Below are 24002 nucleotides of genomic sequence, written 5' to 3' on the forward strand. Positions count from 1 at the left end.
ACAATATTCACATTTAGAATAGGAACCACAGGAGATAGAAAAGCAGGAAGAGGTCTTCAAGTTAGAATTGTTCAAATCTATTATATCCCTAACTTAAAGATATGGCAATACTTACAAGTGGAGACTTTGTTCATATCTATGCTGCAATAATACACCCACAGCTATGTGGCTATACAATTTGGGCTAAGGCTCTTGAGACCGTGCAATAGGAGATGGTTCTGGAGCCCAGGTTCCAGCCGAAATGGAATACCCTTCCAATGATTGTGCACACAGTGCATGCACACCTTTTGGAATGGGCATGAGCAACACATGTTGACGGACAAGAGTTACAAGAAACTAAGTAGCAGTTTTTTCTCTGATCTTCTCAGTATCATTTAGTTCAACTTGATTGCCCTTCCTTCAGTCCACAAAGATATTATTTATTGTAGTGAAACCTGTCTCCATGGCAGTCTTTTCAGTATAGCTGGTCTGGTTTTGCCTACATAGATTTATGTAGGGTGAGAGTCCATTCTTTGGACCTTGTAATTAAGATCAAGGAAATTTTTGGTAAGTCAAGATAAATCTTCCTTTTGAGAAAGTTCCTTTTGAGAAGTTCAGTAGCTCCAGGGTATATTGAATGAATGTTAAATTCCTTATGCATGTGTTTTCACTGAGTTGCTGTTCACTAGCATTTGACTTTCTTGACCCTTGTTCTCAAGTTGATGGTTTGTGATGGTTTGTGAAATGTACTTTTTTAACACTACAACAGAAGAAAGTCTAAGTGGTGCTAGAACTTTATTCATAAATAGAACGCTAATCTGAAGTTTTACTGAAAATCATTAGTACTTAAGTATATATTATTCTAATATAATTTTCATGTTCTTATAGAACCATTCTCATGATCATATATTAGATGCTGGAGACTCAAGAAAGCAACAGGCAAACCAGCACAATTACCGTACCAGATACGCATTAGAAGAAACTGCCAGGCCTGCTGAAGAGTTAGAAAATGGAAACAGTTCTTCAGATGTAAGACTCTGATTCAGTAGGCTATGTTAAATTATTTACATTGTCATGCTAAATATTGTTACTCAAGTTCAAAAGCAAACATTTTTATAGCTGATTCCTTTGTGTGTTTAAATTGGGTATATTGATTTAACTTTTCATAAGGTATTCAGGGAATAACAAATGCACTGGCGATTTTTCAGTTATTCCTACAAATTTAATTATAAAAATTGGAAAAGTGTTGTAATTCATATAAAGTATTTGCAGATATAGATATATGGAATGCCTGTTCTCAGAAGAAATATAAATTACACTTGCAAATGCTACTTCAAATGTAACCTGTATATCATTCCCTGCAGCGTATACAGGCAGTCCCTGGGTTACGTGGATCCGACTTATGTCGGATCCGTAGTTACGAACGGGGCTTTTCTCGCCCCGGAGGATGCGGGCGGCGGGACCGCCCAGACGTGCCGTGGTCCCGCTGCCTGCGTCCTCCAGGGCGAGAAAAGCTGCTCTGCTTCTCCCTGGTCTGCTGGGGAGGAGGGAGACCAGGGAGACGCGGAGCAAAGCCGTGGAGGAGGTGGGCGTCTGGGCGGTCCTGCCGCCCGCGTCTTCCTGGTCAGCTGGGGGGGGGGGGGGCGCAGCTAGTGCGTCCGCTCCCCCCCAGCAGACCAGGCTTTTCTCGCCGACACCTGGGGTAGAGCAGCTGGGGCCACTCCTCGGCGCTACTGGACCAACCCGGCAGCACCCCAGCTACTCTGCCCCAGGCGTCCTCAAGTCAGCCGCTGGTGAAACTGATCAGCGACTGATTCCAGGAAGCCCGGGGCAGAGCAACGCTGCCTCAGGCTTCCTGTAGTCAGCCGCTGGTCAGTTTCAGCAGCGGCTGAATCTGGACGCCAGTTCCAACTTACATACAAATTAAACTTAAGAACAAACCTACAGTCCCTATCTTGTACATAACCCGGGGACTGCCTGTAGTGGATCAAATTGGGTCAACATCTGTATTTTAAATAATGCCCAGAGATTAAAACATTGATAAACACAAAAGCTATTAATGTTAAGGATTTCAGTATACATTTCAGCCTATACAGATCAAAAACTTTTTTTCTATATTGCATTTTAGAAGGTAAAATAAAAGAAGAACACGTTAAAAATCACCTAGAAAAGTTAGATGCCTGCACGTCACCAGGGCCTGATGACATGCCCATCCTAGTATACTCAAGCAGCTGATAGAGGAGGTATCTGAGCCTCTAGCTATCATCTTTGGAAAATCATGGGAGACAGGAGAGATTCCAGAGGACTGGAAAAAGGGCAAATATAGTGCCCATCTATAAAAAGGGAAATAAGAACAACCCAGGAAACTACAGATCAGTTAGTTGAACTTCTGTGCCAGGAAAGATAATGGAGCAAGTAATTAAGGAAATCATCTGTAAACACTTGGAAAGTGGCAAGGTGATAGGGAACAGCCGGAATGGATTTGTAAAGAACAAATGTCAAACCAATCTGATAGCTTTCTTTAATAGGATAATGAGTCTTGTGGATAAGGGAGAAGCGGTGGATGTGGTATAGCTAGACATTAATAAGGTGTTTGATACGGTCTCGCATGATATTCTTATCAATAAACTAGGCAAATACAACTTAGATGGGGCTACTATGAGGTGGGTGCGTAACTGGCTGGATAACCGTACTCAGAGAGTAGTTATTAATGGTTCACAATTCTGCTGGAAAGGTGTAACTAGTGGGGTTCCGCAGGGATCTGTTTTGGGACCGGCTCTGTTCAATATCTTAATCAACGATTTAGATATTGGTATAGAAAGTACGCTTATAAAGTTTGCAGATGATACCAAGCTGGGAGGGGTCTTGACTAATCTGCAGGATAGGGTCATAATTCAAAATGACCTGGACAAATTGGAGAAATGAGGTAAATAGGATGAAGTTTAATAAAGACAAAAGCAATGTGCTCCACTTAGGAAGGAATAATCAGTTTCATACATACAGAATGGGAAGCGACTGTCTAGGAAGGAGTACGGCAGAAAGGGATCTAGGTGTTATAGTGGACCACAAGTTGAATACGAGTCAGCAGTGTGATGCCATTGCAAAGAAAGCAAACATGGTTCTGGGATGCATTAACAGGTGTGTTGTGAGCAAGACATGAGAAGTCATTCTTCTTCTCTACTCTGCGCTGGTTAGGCCTCAATTGGAGTATTGTGTTCAGTTCTGGGCACTGCATTTCAAGAAAGACGTAGAAAAATTGGAGAGGGTCCAGAGAAGAGCAACGAGAATGATTAAAGGTCTAGAGGACATGACCTGTGACGGAAGGCTGAAGGAATTAGGTTTGTTTAGTTTAGAAAAGAGAAGATTAAGGGGGGACATGATAGCAGTTTTCAGATATCTAAAAGGATGTCACAAGGAGGAGGGAGAAAACTTGTTCATCTTCACCTTTGAGGATAAAACAGGAAGCAATGGGCTTAAATTGCAGCAAAGGAGGTTTAGGTTGGACATTAGGAAAAAGTTCCTAACTGTCAGGGTAGTCAAATACTGGAATAAATTGCCCAGGGAGGTTGTGGAATCTCCATCTGTGGAGATATTTAAGAGTAGGTTAGATAAATGTCTATCAGGGATGGTCTAGACAATTTTTGGTCCTGCAATGAGGGCAGGGGACTGGACTCGATGACCTCTCGTGGTCCCTTCCAGTCCTAGTATTCTATGATTCTATGAATTTACAAGTTTAGCAAGATTTATATGGAAGGAAAGAAGTGTGAATATCAGGTTTACAGTTTTATGAAGTATACAGAAATGAAATTGCAAAAATGCAGGTGGAATCATATTACACAAATTTCATAATAAAATAAAATGAGAGAAATCTGAATAAAATATGTAAGTGGGATAAGCTTTAATAAGGGTACAATTAATGATTTATAGCCAGATGATGTAATTTCTATGATTTCTATTATAAAATATTTTACTTTCAGTAAGATTTAAATGGGAAAAAAACCCAATTAAAATACATATTTAAATCCATGCTGTTTAAAATTGTAACTGCATGTAAACATTTATATTTCACTTTGGCAAAGCATATACCTCTTCCATATATATGTCTAAATATATTCCCTAAAAATGTAGGTTTAGATTTTTGTGTGCGCACAAACTTCATGTGCCTAACCTGTGCTCTCAAATCCAGATTTAGATATATGTAATTATGTGTGTAAAGACTTTCAAAAATAAGTCTGATGGTCTGATAAGTCTAGGTACAAAAAGCTGATTGTTTAGAAAGACACATGAAATTGAGGGGAAATTATTAGTATAGAGCTTCCTATTGATCTTGAGTGTTTAAATTTAATCCTGACTCTGTTGTATGATATAGATAAGAATTAGACCAAGTTCTTGCACAGATTCAGAGACAAACAACCTGAGTATTAGCACGTGAGTTTTACGTGTCATAATAAAAATCTTTCAACATACCTAGGTAGCTAACCAGGAACAAGTGTTAGGAATTAAGGAAAGTCTACTCATAGTTTTCCAACAGAAGAGAAAGCTACTTTGCTTGTGATAACATAAATCAGGGGTGGACCAAGCTGTGGCTCCAGAGCCACATGTGGCTCTTCAGAAGATAATATGCAGCTCCTTGTACAGGTACCAAATCCAGGGCTGGAGCTACAGGTGCCAACTTTCCACTGGGATGAAGGGTACTCACTGTTCAACCCTTAGCTCTAGGCCCTTTCCCCTTAGGATCCTGCCACTTCCTACCCTCTCCAGTGGCTCCCTCTGAGAAAGAGCTGATCACAGTGGGCAGGAGTTAAAGGAGGAGGCGGCACTGACCGGTGGGGCTGCCAGTGGGCGGGAAGTGCTAAGAGTGGTGGTGGGGAGGTGATCAGGGCTGGTGATATATAACCAGGGCTCGCCAAGCGGCGGTGAGCCCTGCTTGTCAGCTGCGTGGAACCGCATGCTGCGCGTGCGCCGGCCACGCTGCCATGCCGGGCTAAAATCTACTCACCACAGGCGAGTAGATTGCCTTAATTGTCGAGCCCTGCATATAATTATTGCTTTTTGGCAATGTGCATTGGTGAATTTTGGCTCCTTCTTAAGTTTAGGCTGGTCACTCCTCACATAAAAGATTAAAAGAGAAGTATTGTGGAAGGGGAAGGGTAGACAAGTGTTGCAAAATAAATGATATTCTGATTAATTGAACTAGTGAAACGGCATTTGCACGCTGCCTTATTTTGTATTATTGTGCCCCCAAATTGTTCTGGAGGGGTCCACCTTTGGAGAAAGAGTTGATTAGATAACACCATGGTAGGTTATATTTTAAGAACCAAGATATATGGAGATAAAACTGAACATTCAACTGTGGGTCACTTTGTTAGTGCTGCAGTTGATTAGACCAGTATTGCTTTTGTCTTAGACTTCCCTTGATTTTTGATAAACACTTCAAGATGATCTCTGAAAGGCATCTGGGTAACAATGGCACCCTTTTACAGAGTTCATTTTGTAAATATTAGTCATACCAACTTCAGTGACAGAAATAAAGGCTTTTGACTCATTACAACTGCAGATTCAATGCAGTGATGTGACATAAATCTGGATTTTATTTTTTCTCTAATTATTAACAAATTCCAGTTACAGATTTTAAATCTCATCTATTACATCTGTGCATTACCCCTGAATACAAAGAAGTTGCACTAATGTAACTTAGGACAGAATGTGGCCTGCACAAGCTTTATTTCTGGTAGCATGTGGGAATGAAAGTATCACATAGTCTTACAAAACCCCTTATGGGGATGTACATATCTGACTTAAAAAAAAAGTCTTGTTAATTCACTATATTTGAATTGAAAATTGATTCAACAAACACTAAACTCCATAATACATTTTATAGCTATTTCATAATAGAAACAGACTAAAAACGAGATGAATATCTGTATGTGTGCTTTAACTTAGTCTTGTTCTTCATCCTTGAAATTTGAGCTACATAATTATGATACAGCACTTAGAATTGGTACTTTAATAGATTTAAATCTTTTTTTAAAACTATTTTTACTCACATTCTAGTTTAAGTAGGGATATAAAGACTGCCCAGAACAATCATTTTGTTTAATTGCTTAACCACTGGTGGTGGGTGGCAGGAGGTGACTCAGCCCCCACTTGCTGTACCTGGGGACGCTCAGGCAAATTAATCCAAATTAACCCAAGGTGTGGATTTAAAGTAGATTAGCTGCTCTCCATTAAAGCCTTTGTGGACACTCGTATTCAGAATTCAAGTGGTTGAATTCACTGAGTTAAGATAAACTAAATTATGAGTGTGTTCACTCAGAGGTTTAATACATTTTAACAAATCCACTTTAAAATAACCTTTTTTAATTCAGAAATACTGTCTTGATTGTTCCAAGATAAAGAAACCCTCAGTGACTTCTGAAGGTCACAGCAAGTCAGTAGCAGAACCCACAGTTATAGGTTTATTGTGCTCTAGACTGGTCCTCCATACATTATACATTTGTTGTTGTTACCTTATTTAAATAGCAGAGAATTCTTCTAAACCACCTTAAACTTGTATTTAATGGTTGACTTAAAAGCCCCTGGTAGGCTTCTAATGGAAATGTTCACAGACTTTGAATTACAATGGCACTGTCAAATATGAAGTATATCATAGTTTTCAGTTTAACACGACAAATTAAACAGCTAACATTTTCTTGTTAGGAAGGAGAAGCAGTTGTGGCTAGTGGTGGAACATCAGAAGATGAAGAGAAAGCATGGCACAGTGATGGCAGTTCTAGGTAAGTGACATAATATAGTACTACATTTAAGGATTGTGTCCACCTCTCTGCATGTTGTATTCGCATTAATGAGCATTGTGCACATAAGGAAAGAAAATATTTAAGAACTTAAAAATATGAAAACAGTCTCACAGATTTTGAGTGTTAAACAAATTCAGAGGAACTTGTTAAACTTAATTGTTCTAGAAATGTTACTTAACATTTTTGGGGCTGATGGCGGGGGGCGGGATACAATTTCAAGAGGAATTAAATTAATCCAAAGTAGCATTTGGAGATGTGACAAGGTGAAAAGGAACTTCAGGAACATAGAAAGATACTTAGTTTTCAGGTAAAGCTTTTGGCAATTCCTTGAAAACTGCCTGCTTTCTCTCTCTATTCTGACACTAAACCATAATGCGGCCAGTCTTGGGAGCAGCTCAGATATATTGATTGTCAGGTGTAGGCAGTAGTCAACTGGTCAAAGTTGCTTTACTGAGCTGTGCAACTATGAAATGAGAAATAGGGACTCTGCTCCATAGCAGGCAGCTTTCAAATGGTTAGGGAAATGAACAGGAAGTAGTTAGCAGAAGAGATGAGCCAAAAAGCAAGAGAACAAAATAGTTTCAGCCAAAAAACAAGGAGAAAAAGAGAGAAGACAAAAAAGGATAACAAAAGAAAATATAAATACCAGTTTATATGAGAAAAGGTGGGTGAGTTAAAATCTTTAATTGGACCAATCTCTGTTGGTGAGAGAAACAAGCTTTTGATTTATACAGATCTCTTCTTCAGGTCTTCGAAAGGAACTGCCAACATCATAGGAGAATACCAGGTGGAACAGATTGTTTAGCATAAATATTTAGCACAGATTGTAAAGGCATTATTTAAGGTAGTGGCCTGTTAATACCACTGTAGTCATTGGACAAAAAAGGTTGGGTTTAAGTCCCCAGGTGTTCTGCAGCTTTTCTTTGAGGACAAGGGTAGATACTTCAGCTATTAAATGATCGCTTTGTGAAAAATGTTCACCCACACTGGTTTTGGTTGGTTTTGATGTGGTTTTGTCTTACCATTTCCTTGTGTGTGTTCATTTGAGACTTTAGTGATTGGTGTCACCCATATTATTGTTGTTGGGGCATTTAGTGCACTGGATGAAGTATATCAAATATTGTGACAGATACAGATTTTGAAAGGTGTGTTAGGTGGGGTCTTGATCCTTGTAGCAGTGGAGATATGTCTGCAGGTTTTTCATGTGATGTTTTGGCTGTGTCTGGTGTGTATCTTGGAGTAGTTGGCTTCTGGTCATGAGCTCGGAGAGTTTGGGATTATTTTGAAGGCCTAAAATGGAGTTAAGGAAAGATTTCTTTCATGTTGGGGTCCCCATTGAGTATGGGTTTTAGGTTGTTTGATGAGTATGGGTTCCTGTATGAAATGGTAGATGACAGCTAAGTTTGTGTAGTTGCGGGGAGGGGTATTTCTTCATTGAAGTAGGTTCTCCCGAGCATTTGGGGGACGTCTTGAATGGTGTAGTCTACTTCTCTGGTGGAGTGTCTTTGTTTGGTGAAGGGGGATTTAAGCATGTTAAAGTGTATATCCCAGACTTTCTCCTTGCATATTCTGTGGTATTTGAGGGCCTGGCTGTACATAATTGATTTCTTGGTGTGTTTAGTAATGTGTGTTTTTCATATATATATGATTGTTGAAGCTATTTGTGGTGTTTAGAGTGAGTGTGTGTGTGTGTTCTTCAGAGTGCTAAATGGACAGGTGGTGTTTGCTGAAGTTGTGGTAGAAATTTGTGACAGGGTTTAAGCTATCTGTACAGAGGATGAAAATACCATTGGTGTATTTCAGGTACAGTAATTCCTCATTTAACACTATAGATATGTTTCAGAAAATGATCGTGTTAAGTGAAAATGTGTTATGCGGGGTAAATTTTCCCATTGAAAATAATGGAAAAGGTGGAGGTTGTGTTTCAAGCGGTGGTGTCTGTTGGGACTGGGACGTAAGGTTGGGGGAGAAAGAGGACTGGGTTACAGTAGGGAGGGGAGGTGTTTGGCTCTGGGGAAAGGAAGGAGAGGAGAGAAGAGGGGGATTGGGTTGGGAGTATGCCCCTGTGACAGGTCTGCCAGGACCTGCACTGCGTCCGGTGAGGGGGGAATGGCGCAGCGAGCAGTGAACCCGCCACTTTTCAGGGAGACGGGGAGCTCCACGCAGCTGCCGGTGATGGGCTGGCTGGGGAAACCCAGTCGCCAGCCTCCAAGCGGGTGCGGAGGAGAGGGGGCAGGGCGTCTGGCGAGGGGGAGTCAGCGGGTAACGGCTCTGCGAGCATCGAGTCCTCTGCCACTTTTCAGGGAGACGGGAAGCCCCACGCAGCCGCTGGGAACAAGCTGGCTGGAGAAATTGTGTTATTCTGGGAATGGTCGTGTAATTCAAAAAACGTACCCTAAAAAAAAAAATTGTGCTATCGCGAAAACCTGTTGAGGCACGTGTTAAATGAGGAATTACTGTATATCATTCGTTTCAGCTCTCCTAATTGACCCATGAAGAAGTTAGCATATTGGGCTATTCTTACGGTTTGGACAAAGTGTTGACTGTAAAATTGTTATGGGTGAGGATGGAATGGATGAAATTGATGAGTTTGACAATGTGTATGGAGTAGATATCTTAGGGTTGTCAGGTTTCTTGTAAATATTTGAGGCAGAGAGCTATGCCATCATTGTGAGGGACAGTGACGTACAGGGAAGTTATAAGATATTATTTCACCCACCTTTTCTCTCTAATATGCTGGGACCAACACAGCTACAACACACTGCAAAATACAGTTTATACAGCGTAAACCGTATTGTAAGATGGGCACAATATATATCTGCCTGTTCATCACCAAGAGACTGAAGTCAGAAAAGGCTGAGAACAACCGTTCTAAGGAAATGTATTAAATTTTAACTGTTTACCTAATGTAGGATTTGATTTCTGATACTCAAAATTACTATTAAGTAAAGTTGAAATAGGAAAATAAAAAAAATTCTGCCCAGTCAAGTTTACTAGATTGAAGGGAGATTTTCTGGAAAGAAAAAAGGCAAAACAAGAGTCTTCCACTGGTTTTTTTTTGTTTGTTTTTGATTTTTGTTTGTTTTTAAAAGGAGGAAATGCACCCAGAAACTAGATAGGGAATTTAACATCAGTTGTGAAGGAAATAGAAATGCCATCTAAATGGATGTGGACAGTTCATACCAAGAAATACCATTTGATTTAAGATAATCTGTGTATATTTAGGAGGAATGGGAGATCATTGTTAAAATGCTTGTGTGTGGAAATACTGCTGCTCACTTTGCTAGAAGAATTGAATTAGATTTTCAACAAATAATGTAAAGAATCAAGATTGCAAAATAATGGTGGTGGCTGTGGTGTATACTGCAGCTGTTGATTGTATTATAGCATTACCTAGAAATCCCGATAAAAGTGTGGAGCCTCATAATACTAGGTTCTAGAACAGACATGGGTAATCTTTTTTGGGTCAGAGGCCAACCGAACAAAGAGTCAGTTGGGGGCAGCACATAAGTGAGAAGCAAAAAATAAATAAATAAAAAAACCCACACCCTCACTGATATGGCCCCTGACTGAGAAGGAGAAAGACACTCCCCATATACTTCTCGCACACCAGAGCCTGGGGGACCCAGCCTAATAGAAGTAAATGGTAGGACCACCATGATCTTGTTGTTCTTCTTGGAGTGATGTCCCTGTGGGTGCTCTACTATTGGTGTTGGGCTCATCCTGCTGTCACAGATTGGAGACTTTTCCAGCAGTATTTGGTTGAGCCGCACATGCACGGCAGGGGCACGCGCCATTCGTGCCTTTGGAGTTTGTGCGCACGGCCCAACTTGCCTCAGTTTCTTCATATTCCCCTTGGTTACAGACGGACCTTGATCCCTCTCCTCCTCTTAACATACCTGTAGATAAGAATTGTGTTTGAGTGAGTTAGTTAAAAGTTTTTGTTTCCTATTGTTTATATCTATAATTGCTAGCCAAAAAAAAGAGATTTTCTTTCCTCATCTAAATAGGCCGTTAGCACCTCTAAGAGGCAATGGGCTAAAGGGTGATCTGACAACAACATTTCATTTAAAAAAAAAATGCACTCATAGACTTGAGACTGGTGAGACAGAGCCAAGTCCAGTTAAACAAAAAAAAGTGAGTTTCATGGACACAAGAGATGCTCGGTTCACCAGAATGTAAGAAATGCGACAAGTGTTGTGACCTGATGCCTGCTTCGGATGGCCACAGGTGTTATATTCAGTACTTGGGAGAGGTGCACGTCCCGCAGAAATGAATGCTTTCCTGCAGCCTCATAGCCAGAGTGTGCAAGAATAGGGAGCTTAGGCTGCGGATGCTATTATTTGATAAGGCCCTTGAGCCTCCAAACAACCAAGGAGGGGAGTACTCAGCAGGCAACTCCCAGTAAACAAAAGAAATCAGTGAGCTCCCCCTCTCCTGCTAAACCACCACAAAAAAGAGTCTTCCCGACATGTTCCTTGCCTCCCAGACTCCGCACCGGAGAGAAGCCAGGCACCTCCGTCACCTGGCACCCCATACCTCTTTGGTCACAGAACTGAACCACAGACTGCACAGCCTTCTGCACTGGCACCTGCAGCACTGAGAGCTGATGATGTCTGGAAACTGGGTAAACTGCTGGCACCGTCTGCACCTCAGGTGCTGAGCACTACCTCGACACCGATAAAGGCAAGGGCAAAATTGGCTAGGCCCCTGCCTTGCTCGCTGAGCCTGAAACAGGAGCCCTCATCATCGGCACCGATGTGTCTTCCACCAGCACCGCATTCATTGGTATCGCAGGAATCCTCACTTAGCCGGCACCATCCTGCACATAAACACGACTACGAAGCACTGGTACCAATCTCAAGACCACGCTCGAGATCACCACACAATGACTTGCAGAGACAAGCCTCTTGTTCTCTATTACCACCTCCACATTCTCCCTGTTCACCTACACTGTTCCACAATGAAGATGACCGTGGGAGTGTTTTTTCTTCCTAACATTCCTCCCCGGCAAGACTGAACACTCCTTATGACATCCATTGCTCATGACATTCTCACCATCCTCCATAGTACCCAGACTGATCCTGTCACCCTCAGTGCCCTACATGCTGGTCCCCATGCTGCCCCTGGACACCATCAACTCTTGCCCATAGATCGGCACCAGCCTCTCCTCCTCATAGTCTGCTTTATCCATCAGAGTACTTGGAGACCGAGGAAGGGCAGATTGATGACGTCAACCATGACCAGTGAGGCCCTTCCCCAACTGATAAATTGTCATCTTCACTTGCTGAGGCTGTTATCCCAGATGAAACACCTTCGACTGATGACCTGAAACAATTTCAAGATCTTTTCAAGAGAGTTGCTACCAGTCAAGAGGTCACTCTGTCAGAGCTTCCAGAGGAACAGTAGAGGCTTCTAAAGAACCTGCAAACATCTGCAAAAGCAAGAATCGTGCTTCTGATTGACAGAGCTATCAGGGAAGCAACTATTGGCGTGTGGCAAACTCCAGCATCAGCCCTGCCTACCACCAAGTGGGATGACAGAAAATATTTCATGCCCTCAAAGAGCATGGACTTTTTATTCCTGCACCCACAACCTACCTCTTTGGTCGTAGATGCTGCAAACCAAAGATTTAAGAACCCACAGTACAAGCCCTCTACCCACAAGAAATAGCATAAACATCTCAACTTGTGTCGTAGGAAGATATACTCTTCCTCCCCTGTTCAGTTTTGCCTAGCAAATTAGCAAGTAGCATGGTGCAATCACAAATTTGATAGCTATGCCAATTTGACTGACCTAATGCAGCATCTTCCTGATGACAAGCAACCTATCCTGAAGTCCATGGTCCAGGAAAGGTACACCATATCTCGCACAGCACTGCAGATGGCATTGGATGCTGATACAGTGGCAAGAGCAACAGCTACATCAGTAGTAATGAGACATACCTCCTGGCTATAGGTGACAGGAGACCCAAAAATGTTGCAAACCAAAGTTGAGGACCCGCTGTTTGATAAGGACAAACTTTTTGTGGCAAGTACCAATGAGGTTTTTTTCTCAAGTAAGGATTCCCTTACCACGCTGCATGCTCTTGGAATGTACGCACTCCCTTACCGCAGAAAACGTTATGCTCCATACCACAGGCAGAGAGATTTCTCATATGCTAGACAGCAGCAATGACCCTTTGACCAGTATCATGCCAGAGGTAGAAACCAATGTCGACAAGCCCCTACCACCCATTCGTCCAGTCAACAGGCCCCCAGACAGCAGGTTTGAGGCTTTGGTCAGGGGCCTACATGACCTCTCCATTCCACCAGTGCCTCACATAATGATTTTTCATCACTGTTCGTACCTTTTGTACAACCAATGGGAAGCAATTACTACAGACCATTGGGTTTTAGAAATCATAAAATATGTTACATCAGTTCCATCAACTCCCTCTTTCCTCCCCCCTCCCGCCCACTATTCTTCTTCTGGGTCTCTCTCAAGAAGCTATTGTACAGCAGGAAGTGGAACATCTCCTACACATAGGAGCTTTGGAGAAAGTGCCAGAGCGATACCACAGCAGGGATTTTTACTAAAATAATTTCCTCACACAGACAAGAATGGGTGGTTGGAGACCCGTACTCGATCTCCATATGTTAAACAAATACCTCCAAAAGCAATGGTTCAAAATGATTACACTTGTGTCCATCATTTCGGCACTGGCAAAGGAGACTAGTTTTCAGCCCTTGACCTGCAAGACTCTTACTTCCATATAACAATACATCCAGCGCACTCTTTCTCTGTTTTACGGTCGCTTCAGAACACCTTCAGTACTGTGTTGGGCCTTTTGGTCTTTCCTCTACCCCCAAAGTCTTTTCGAAAACTCTGGCTGTGGTTACGACACATCTGTGTTGTAAGGGCATTATGATTTTTTCTTATCTACATGACTGCCTCATACAAGCAACACAAGATGTACTCCTTTTTTTCCTATGAGCCTTTTCGAATCTCTCTGCCTCATCATAAACGAGCAAAAATCCACCTTGCATCCCACACAATCACTGGAGTTCATAGGTGCTATTCTGGATTCTACCAGGGCACGAGCATATCTTCCTACCTAGTGCTTCAAAGCCATAAAAAGCCTGCTTTTGATTATGATGGTCAGTCCCACAGTCACAGTTCTAACCTGCATCTGCCTCATGGGCCATATGGCTGCTACCACATATGTCATCAGGTATGCACGCCTGCACTTTCGCTGCCTTCAGGACTGGCTGGCATCTGTTCATACCCCATCCAAGCACCATGTGCACAGACGGGTGTCAGTTCCTCTAAAAGTTCTCCTTTCTTTACAATGGTGGATTGATCCATGAACCTCCGTGCAGGTGATCCATTACACCAGACACCACCTTCCATACAAATTACCATGGACCCCTCTCTCTTGAGCTGGGGCACACGTATGTAGCACCACTTCACCCAGGACAGATTGTCAGCTCACGAATCTCGCCTGCATATCAGTTTTCTAGAGTGCTGCACGGAGAGAGATACTTGCAGATACTTCCTTCAGCACATTCAGGGTTCTGCTGTATGCATCCTCATTGACAATGTCACTACCATGTTTTATATCAATTGACAAGGCGGCCTCCATTCTCCATTCCTCTGTGCGGAGGTTGTTCACCTATGGAACTGGTGCATCCACATCATCATCAACCTAGTAGCATCATATCTTCTGGGGATCAGCATTACAAGGGTGGATGCTCTCAGCTGTCAGTTTGTGGTAGACCACAAGTGGGAGCTTAATACACTGGTGCTACAGGGTCTATTTCGATGCTGGGGGTTTCCGACAGTGGATCTTTTTGCAACACATCAGAACACCAAGTGCCCTTAATATTGCTCCAGAGCTGGGATAAGACCGGCTTCACTGGGCGATGCCTTCCTCATCACGTGGAAGGCTCGACTGTACTATGCATTCCCTCCGATCCCACTCATACCCAGGGTTATCTGGAAGATAGAGTCAGACAGTGCCACAGTGATCCTCATAGCTCCTGTGTCGGCCAGGCAAACTTGGTTTCCCTAAAGATGTCTCTTCAACCTCCTTACCTGCTTCTGACTCACCCAGATCTCTCTCAGAATGCAGGCTCCCTTCTCCAACCCCAACAAGAAACATTACCACTGACGGCTTGATTTCTGTCTGGTTCTCAGAGGCAGAGAAAACATGCTCACAGCAGGTAAATAGTTTCCTGCTTCAGTGTAGACAACAGAGCACCCATAATACTTACATCTACAAGTGGAAGCATTTTACAGCATGGTGTAACACCATTGGTGCTCAACCAGCTTCCACTCCTCTTCATATAATCTTGGACTGAATCATGCATCTGAAATGACAAGGTCTATCGGTTTCCTCCCTCAGAGTACACTTCGCTGAGCTGGTAGCTTTTCACCCTCCAATCAACTGTTTCTCCTTATTTGCCCACCTGAATTCTAGAAGGTTTTTAGGGGATTGCAAAACCTGAATCCACCTCCCATGTGGAAATTAGATTTCGTACTCAACACGCTAACTAGATCACTGTTTGAGTTCTTGGCCAAGTGCCCATTTTCTTTATTAACAGGAAAAACACTGTTCTTAATAGCCATCACAGCCGCAAGACAAGTCAGTGAAATTGCTGCTCTGATAGCACACTGCCCTATGCTGTATTCCACAAGGACAGGATGGTAATCTGACCCCATCCCTATTTCCTGCCGAAAGTCTGCTTGGAATTCCATATCAATGAGTATCAACCTACCTACCTTCTACCTGAAGTGTCATGCCTTCTATGAAGAGGTTGCTTTGCACTCCCTTGACGTTCAGGGGGGTGCTGTCATTCTATATTGACTCTACACAGCCTTTCTGAAAATCACACACCCTATTCTTCCTGTTAGCAGACCATTCTCAGGGAACACCACTATCGTTGCAATGCATCTCCAAATAAATATTATTCTGCATTGCCTGATGTTACTCTGTGTGAAACAGGCCACTTCCTATGCCTCCCAGGGCACACTCCACCCGGGCCATAGCTACGTCAGTTGCCTTCTTGAAGGAAGTCCATCTTAAAGACATCTGTTCTGCAGCCACATGGTCATCTAACCAAACCTTCATGAGGCATCATACAACCTCTTCACAATTGGGAGGCAAGGTCAGCTGTGGCTAGCGCAGTACTGTCATCTGTTCAGAATACATAATCTGAAACGTACCTACCATATTGTGGGTATAGCTATGTAGTCACCAACAGTGTACCACCCACAGGGACATCACTCAAAGAAAAAAAGGAAGTTACTTACCTTTTGCAGTAACGACGGTTCTTTGAGATGTGTCCCTGTGGGTGCTTCACGACCCACCCTTCCTCCCCTCTTCTTTAGATCAATTTCACGCAAGCAGGCGTATACAGAGAAACCGAGGGGAGTCGGGCTGTGTGTACAAATTCCAAAGATGTGAACGGCACACACTGTTTGCCAGGCATGCACGACCCAACCAGATACTTCTGGAAAAGTCTCTGATCTGCAGCGCCAGGACGAGCCTGATACCAACAGAGGAGCACCCACGGGGACATACATCTTGAAGAACCATTGTTACTGCACAAGGTGAGTAACTTGCTTTTATTGTTTATGGTATTACTGATCCATATGTTGGTTACCTCTGTTCAGGATAATTATATGCTTCTGTGAATTGGAAGACTTCTGTATTATGATTCAAACCCTTTTAAAAAAAAAAGGAATACTTAAAATTATGCTAGGAAAACATAGAAATAATATTTTGAACTAGTGGGGTAAAATAAAAAAATCATCTGGAGTAGAGTTGCAATTAGATCCTGTTACTTTAAAATTAATAGCTTCAGGGGGTAGCTGAGTTAGTCTGTAACAAGAAAAACTTAAAAAACAACAAATAGTTTAGTAGCGTCTTAAAGACTAACAAAACATGCAGATGGTATCATGATCATTTAAAATTAATATTACAGTGTGTTCATTTTTTACAAAAGAAAGTTTAAATATAAAGAACTTAAACTTGTAGTTTAAAAACTTTGGCAAGGTGTGTAAATATTTAGTTAAGGCTTCCACATCACTGTAACTTTGCTCTGTTACCCTGATAATTCAGATCTCTTCTTTTTCTCCCTTTTCTCCCCCTCATGACAAACATTTTAACTAGAGCAGGTCAGTCAGCACAATAAGAACTCTACCTCCTGAAAATAATCAAGACAATGTCAAATTGGAGATTGTATACCTTCAAAAGACAGGTGTTAGTTCTTTTTAGAGTGGCTCAGTATTTTCCCACTGATGGCTAGTGCACAGACTGGTACAACCTAAAGATAAACCTTCTTTAAGTAGTGCGTGTTAGGGTTGGTCAATACTGTAAGTTCCCAGGCGATCTAAGATACGCAATTTGAGTTATGTTAGTTGTGTAACTCAAGTCACCATAGTTCAGATCTATTTACCACGGGGTCCACACCAAACTAGGTCGACAGGAGAAACTCTCCCATCGACTCCCATTACTCAGGGTTATAACTTTTATTTGTGTTTTGGAAAGTCTGATGACTTACTTAATTCCTCTTAGTCGACACTACAGGTGGAAGCAGAATGCTTCCTAGCTTGGGAAGACAGATGTGCACAAGTTCTGCTTGTGCTAGAATCTTTAAAACAGCAGCATAGCTTCTGGTATCCCAGGCGGTGGCTTGGACTGCCTGCCCAAATATACGTAGTGTGTCTGGGTGGTAAAACTGTGCTCCAGTCTTTTTTAATTAGGACTCTTCCCACCACCTGAGTTTACAGCATTACTTATCAGGCTACTTATAAGTGAGAATATGCTTAGTAGTTCGAAGAAGGAAGTTGGTTACCTATAACTGGAGTTCTTCAAGATGATTCTGCATATTCACATTTTCTGCCTACCTTCATAGTTTTCTCAGAGTCCTTTCGTGGTTTTTCTGTGTCAGCAGTGGAAGGAATTGCTGCAGTAGAAAACTGTGTCCTTTTTTAATAGCCTCTCCCTCAAAACATTTGCGAATGCTGCCATTCAGAAATGAGGTAGGGGATTCCACAGCTAATAGATGACATGAGGGATCACACAAGTGTGCTAAATAAGAAGAATGCCCATGTGATCTTCTCAGCAATGATTCCAGTTCTGTGAGGGAAGGAAGACAGAAGGCAGAAGATTCTGGGTGGCTATTGTCTAGAAAAGTAGTGGGAAGTGAAGAGTTTTGGTTTTGTGAAGCACTTTTCATGGGCAGAGGGGACTATAGTTGGGAAGGCCTCTTCCTCAGTAGGAAGGAAGCCGAATTCCTGAGAGGCATGATAGCTAGAGTAGTGAAGAGAGTATTAAACTAATCCTAGAAGGGGAAGGTGCAAAGAGCAAGTATTCAAACACTCATTTAATACAAAATCAAGATGTTGAGAAGAAAAATTAGTCAAGAAACTAAAGGTGATTCTTTGAGCAGTGTCCCTATGAATGTGTGTAGGTTTATCTGCACCCCTTTACCTGGGATCAGGAAATCTTAGGTAGCAGTATCTGTTCAGCCCACACATGCTTTCTTCCTTCATTTGTGATCTGCCCCCAGGCAATCAAGCATGTTGTGGGTGAACTCTCTATAGTTTCTTCTCAGCTGGCCTTGGCCTGGATCTGAATGAGCAATTATCCCTTCATGATCTGGGTCATCAGCACTCATAGTGGTTTTTTGTTTCTTTTATTCTCCAAAGCTGTTGTTTCCTTTTCTCCTCATTAGGAGAAAGAGTGAAAGATCTTTAGTTATGTTTCCCACTTTTATGCATTCTTCGTTGCTGGTGGATTATAGCCTTTTCCACAGGTGCATGCCCAGCTTTTCTTGTTTCAGGAGGTACTTCTCCTGCAAGGAGTTGATTCCTGTGATAGACCTACATTTTTGCTTTGTCCAGTGCCTGGGAGAGTTCCATACCTTCAGAAGTGTTCTCTGCCACCAGCTGAAGCCAAGGTCTTGCAAGAACTGGGAGTTAAAGTTAGGACTCCTCTTTCTGGAGATGGTACTTCACCCTTCAGAGGACTAGTGTCAATCCTGAATCATCTTCAGAGCCTTCAACTTGAAAGGGGTAGAGTCACAGAAGAAACCAGCAGATTTCCCCACAAAAAGGCATAAGAAAAGGACTCCATGGTCCCAAACGGAGTCATTGGCCAACAAGAGGGTTTCCACAGTATGACCACCTTGGCACTGGCATCACCGAAGCATGGTACTCAGAAACCTACGGGTGCTTCCACAATGAGTGCTGACTGGAGATGTCAGGACATCTACATACCACCCTTTAAGGCAGCCATTACTCTCCTCTCCCCCTCCTCCCCCCAAGGCAACAACAAATTACTGTACTGCCTCTAAAGGAGTGGCTCCGAGAGAACCTTCAGTCTAGGGAATATTCACCACAATACCCTGTTTAGTACCAACTTGTGACAAATCTGACAGTGACCAGGAGGAACCATCTTGTTAGTCTTTAAAGTGCTACATAGTCCTGTATTTTGTTTCAGCTACACCAGACTAACATGGCTACATTTCTATCACCGGGAGGATGTTATTTCTCTGGCTTCTCATCATGGCCTACTGTCACAATATAAGGAACCTCGTCAATTTCATCCAACTAACCCACGATTGTAATATGGTATGGCCCCCTTTGGTAATACCACCACCTGTATCTCCCTATGGGCTGTGTTGGGGATCCCTGGGCGACATACGGATCCCATACTTTGCGTGTGTATAGTGTCTTTCAGAAAGAGCCTGCCAAATCATCTCCTACAGTGTCATTGTCCAGAGCCCCCAAACCAGAAGTGGAGGAAATGTTTGAGGAATTGGAAGAAAGGCTCAAAAGGGAAGTTACCTCTCCATCAAACTTAATTGTCTTTTGTTGTCTGAGGCTATAATGTTCCCCTTTACCGCCAGTTGATGATTTCACAGTTTCCCAAGACCTTACTCAGAGTGTTGCCAGTGAACTGCAGGTTCCCCTACAGGAGGTTACAGATACACATCACAAACGCAAACATTCTTGCTAAGAATTGCTCTGCCAATTAATAAGACTATTCTAGATCGTGCCATCCTCATCTGTCAGAAGACACTTTCACCTTACCACCTAGCAAGAGAGCAATACTACATCCCTCCCAAAAAGACAGACAGCCTCTTTTAGTATCTGCAACCCAGCACTGTTGTAGTGGACGTGGTTAATGCACAAGGCATGCAACATCATGCCAAGTCAACCCCATACTGTTGGGCCTGGAAAAGTTTAGATCAGTTTGGGAGGAAGGCATAGCATCAGTGACATTGTGATTTAGAGTCACAAACTACCAAGCCATCATGGCCAAATATGATGTTATTAATTATGGCAAATGCAGTGCATTTCTGGAACATTTAAAAGAGATGCAGAAGGAGCAGTTTCTGACCATTGTCAGACAGGGTCACTTTGTAGCCAGAGTGGTGCAACTGATACGGCGGCCTGCTCAGTGTTTATGGCAATGGTAATGAGACTTCTTGGTTACTCCTTTCCTAGTTGCTCAAAGAATTGCAGATAATGGTGGAAGATCTTCTGTGAGACGGGCCCAAGCTCTTCACAAAGAAGACAGACTCTTCTCTTCACACCTTAAAGAATTCCTAGGCCACGTATGCTCCCTAGGAATCTATTCTATGGGATGGAAGAGGAGATACATTTCTTAGCCACAGCACAGGTCTTGATCTCCTCAATACCTACTATCTCAACACTATTACAAGCTGCAACACCAGAGACCCAGGGTTCAGAAGTGGAAGCTGTGTCAGGTTCCCCTTGGGGTGCCACTTGGAACTGTGGTACCACTGAGGCTTCTGACCCAGCAGCTTTAGCTTCCTCTCATTGTGCTGCTGCAGACCCAATCCTAGTCCTACAATTACACAAGCATTCACACAGCTAGAGAGACACACAACTGTAGTTACATGAAGGCTCTCTGTCTTGATGCTGTACAAATCAATAGTAAAAAGGCCAAAGCCAGGATAGCTCACCTGGCACGTGCATGCGCACATGGAGCATAAACCCAAATTATTCCATCTTGTGCTGTAGTGCAATCCTCTGTATCAATGTTTTGGAGTTAAGGGACATCAGGAGCTGTGGGCACATGGAATCACAGCCAGCAGTGAAAGCGATTGCAACCAGTGGGAGCAGCAGGGGGTGGTGCCTGCAGGGAGCACTTCCCTGAAGTATACGGAGCTGTGTGGAGCTACCTGCACCTCCCTGGAAGCTGTGTAAGGTAGGTGACCCAATCCCCTGACCCATCCTGCACCTGTCCTCTCACCGGACATAAGATCAGATATACTGGGTCACACCAAAGGTCCATCTAGCCCAGTATCCTGTCTGCCAACAGTGGACAATGCCAGATGTCCCAGAGGGAGGGAATACAATAGGTAATCGTCATGTAATAGCTCTCCTGACACCCATTTCCAGACAAACAGAGGCTAGGGACACCATTCCTACCCATCCTGGCTAATAGCCATTGATTGACCTAACCTCCATGAATCTATTTACCTCTTTTTAAAACCCTGTTAAAGTCCTAGTCTTTACCACATCCTCTGGCAAAGAGTTCCATAGGTTCACTGCGCTGTGTGAAGAAAAACTTCCTTTTGTTTGTTTTAAACCTTCTGCCTATTCATGTCATTTGGTGACCCCTAGATCTTATATTGTGGGAATAAGTAAATAAGTTTTCATTATTCACTTTTTCCACACCAGTCATGATTTTATAGACCTCTATAAAATATCCCCTCTTAGTCTCCTCTTTTCTAAGTTGAAAAGTCCAAGTCTTTTTTTGTTTCTCTTCATATGGGACCCATTCCAAACCCCTAATCATTTTTGTTGCCCTTTTCTGAACCTTTTCCAATGCCAATATATCTTTTTTTGAGATGAAGTGACCACATCTGTATGTAGTATACAAGTTGTAGGCGTATCATGGTTTTATATAGAGGCAATAAGATATTCTCTCTCTTATTCTCTAACCCTTTTTTAATGATTCCTAACAGTCTGTTTGCTTTTGGACTGCTGTTTGCTTTTTGGACTGCTGTTGCACACTGAGTGGATGTTTTCAGAAAACTATCCACAATGACTCCAAGATCTCTCTCTTGAGTAGTTGTAGCTAAATTAGTCTTCATCATATTGTATGTATATTTGGGATTATTTTTTCCAATGTACGTTACGTTACTTTTACCAACATTAAATTTCAATTGCCATTTTGTTACCCAATCATTTAGTTGGTGAGATCTTTTTGAAGCAGCTTTGGTCTTCTCAGTCTGCTTTGGTCTTAACTATCTTGAGCAGTTTGGAATCATCTGCAAATTTTACTACTTCACTGTTTATCTCTTTCTCCTGATCATTTATAAATAAGTTGAATAGGATGGGTTCCAGGATAGACCCTTGAGGGGACCCCACTAGTTACCTCTCTCAACTCTGAAAACTTGCCATTTATTCCTACCCTTTGTTTCCTGTCTTTTAACCAGTTACCAGTCCATGAAAAGACCTTCCGTCTTATCCCGTGACAACTTATTTTACTTAAGAGCCTTTGGTGAGGGGTTTTGTCAAAGTCTTTCTGGAAATCTAAGTATACTATATCCCCAGGATCCCTCTCATCCACATGCGTGATGACCCCGTCAGAGAACTATAGTATATTTGACACAGCACCCCAAACCTACTTCTGCACCCTCCCTCTCACCCAAACCCTGCACCCCCCACCCCCAGTTCGCTCCTGTACTTTACCTTCCACCCAGATCCACCACCCTCACCCCCAAATTGCTCCTGTACTTTACCTATTGCCCAGATGCCCCACCTCCATCCCATTACCTGTCCAGACCCTGCTCCCTCAACAGCAGCCCACTTACCAGAAGCCCCCTCCCAGACAACTGTCTCCCCTGGGGCCAACTTCCTGCGCTCCTCCTCCAGGGCGGACTCACCCCTCCTCAGTTAGAGGCCAGTGAGCCTAACTTCAGTACCAGGAAATTGCTAGAAATTATAGTAGAAAACAAAATTACTAGACCATAGATGAACATAGTATGTTGGGGAAGCATCAGCACACTTTTTGTAAAGGGTAGCTATATCTCACAATGTATTAAAATTATCTGTGTGTGTCAGTATGGGGTGGATAAGAACGATCTAGCCAAGTTAGCGTACTTGGCTTTTCCGAACGTTTGATAAAGTTCCTCCCAAAAGGCTGTTAAGAAAATTAAGAAAATTAAGTAGTTATGGGATGGAAAGGAAGGTTCTCTGAATGATCAGTAACTGATTAAGAAACAAAGGATATGAATAAATGGTCATTGTGTACAATGAAGAGAGGTAAGTAGTAAGTTTCCCCCAAGGATCTGCACTGGGGCCTGTACTGCTCAGCATGTTCATTAATGATTGGGAAAAGGGAATGAATAGTGAAGTGGCAAAGTTTGCAGAGAACAGTTTTTCAAGAGAGTTAAGTCCAAATCTCACTGTGAATAACTACAGGGATATCTCACAGAACTGGGTGCATAATAAACAAATGGCAAAGGAAATTTAGCACTGATAAGTGCAGAGTAATACATATTGGAAAAAATAATCCCAAGTATACATGTATAATGATAGGTTCTAAATTAGCTGTTACCACTCAGGAAATAGATCTAGTGGTTATTTTGGATAGTTCTCTGCACCCTTTTGAAAAATCCCACGGCTGTTTGTTTCATCAACACAGGGATTGCTTATGTTGAAACAGACTCTCAAAGTGCATTGTCTAGTTGCATTAAACTAGCGTATACCATAGCCCTGAGAGAGCCCCAACCAACTGTGCGGACTTACTCGACAAGGGCAGAGGCAGCCACAGCAGCATTCCTACAGGGTGTCTCATCAGAACACATCTGTAGGGCTACTATCTGGACGTCAACACATACCTTCACCCAATATTATGCTATACAGACATTTGCTGAGTCAGAGACAACATTTGGCCACACAATACTCAGCCTCACAAGCTCAGCATTTGAAGCTCCCACCACAAATACTGCTTCGTAATCACCTAAGCTGGAGCACCCATAGGGACACTCCTTGAAGAAGAAGGGAAGGTTACTCACCTGTGTAGTAACTGGAGTTCTTTGAGAGAGTTGTCCCCATGGGTGTTACACCACCCACACTCCTTCCTCCTGCTTCGGAATACAGCCCGTCCGGGTCAGAGAGGGAACTGGGGGGGGGGTGGGGAGCCGTCCGCACATGCGCAGTCGCCTCCTCAGAACACACACCGGCTCCCTGCAC

The 24002-nt window shown here is 42.8% G+C and overlaps 1 protein-coding gene across 1 annotated transcript in view; it reads left to right on the top strand.

Moving 5' to 3' along the window:
• The window catches only part of PHIP (PHIP subunit of CUL4-Ring ligase complex), a 303792-nt gene that overhangs the window by 187038 nt on the left and 92752 nt on the right, over positions 1-24002 (top strand). The window contains exons 21-22 of the mRNA XM_075923789.1: positions 868-1008; positions 6679-6755. Of these exons, the coding sequence (XP_075779904.1) occupies positions 868-1008; positions 6679-6755 (218 nt within the window). The remainder of the gene's footprint in view (positions 1-867; positions 1009-6678; positions 6756-24002) is intronic.

Source organism: Pelodiscus sinensis, chromosome 3, assembly GCF_049634645.1.
Source record: "Pelodiscus sinensis isolate JC-2024 chromosome 3, ASM4963464v1, whole genome shotgun sequence".
Classification (NCBI taxonomy): domain Eukaryota; kingdom Metazoa; phylum Chordata; order Testudines; family Trionychidae; genus Pelodiscus; species Pelodiscus sinensis.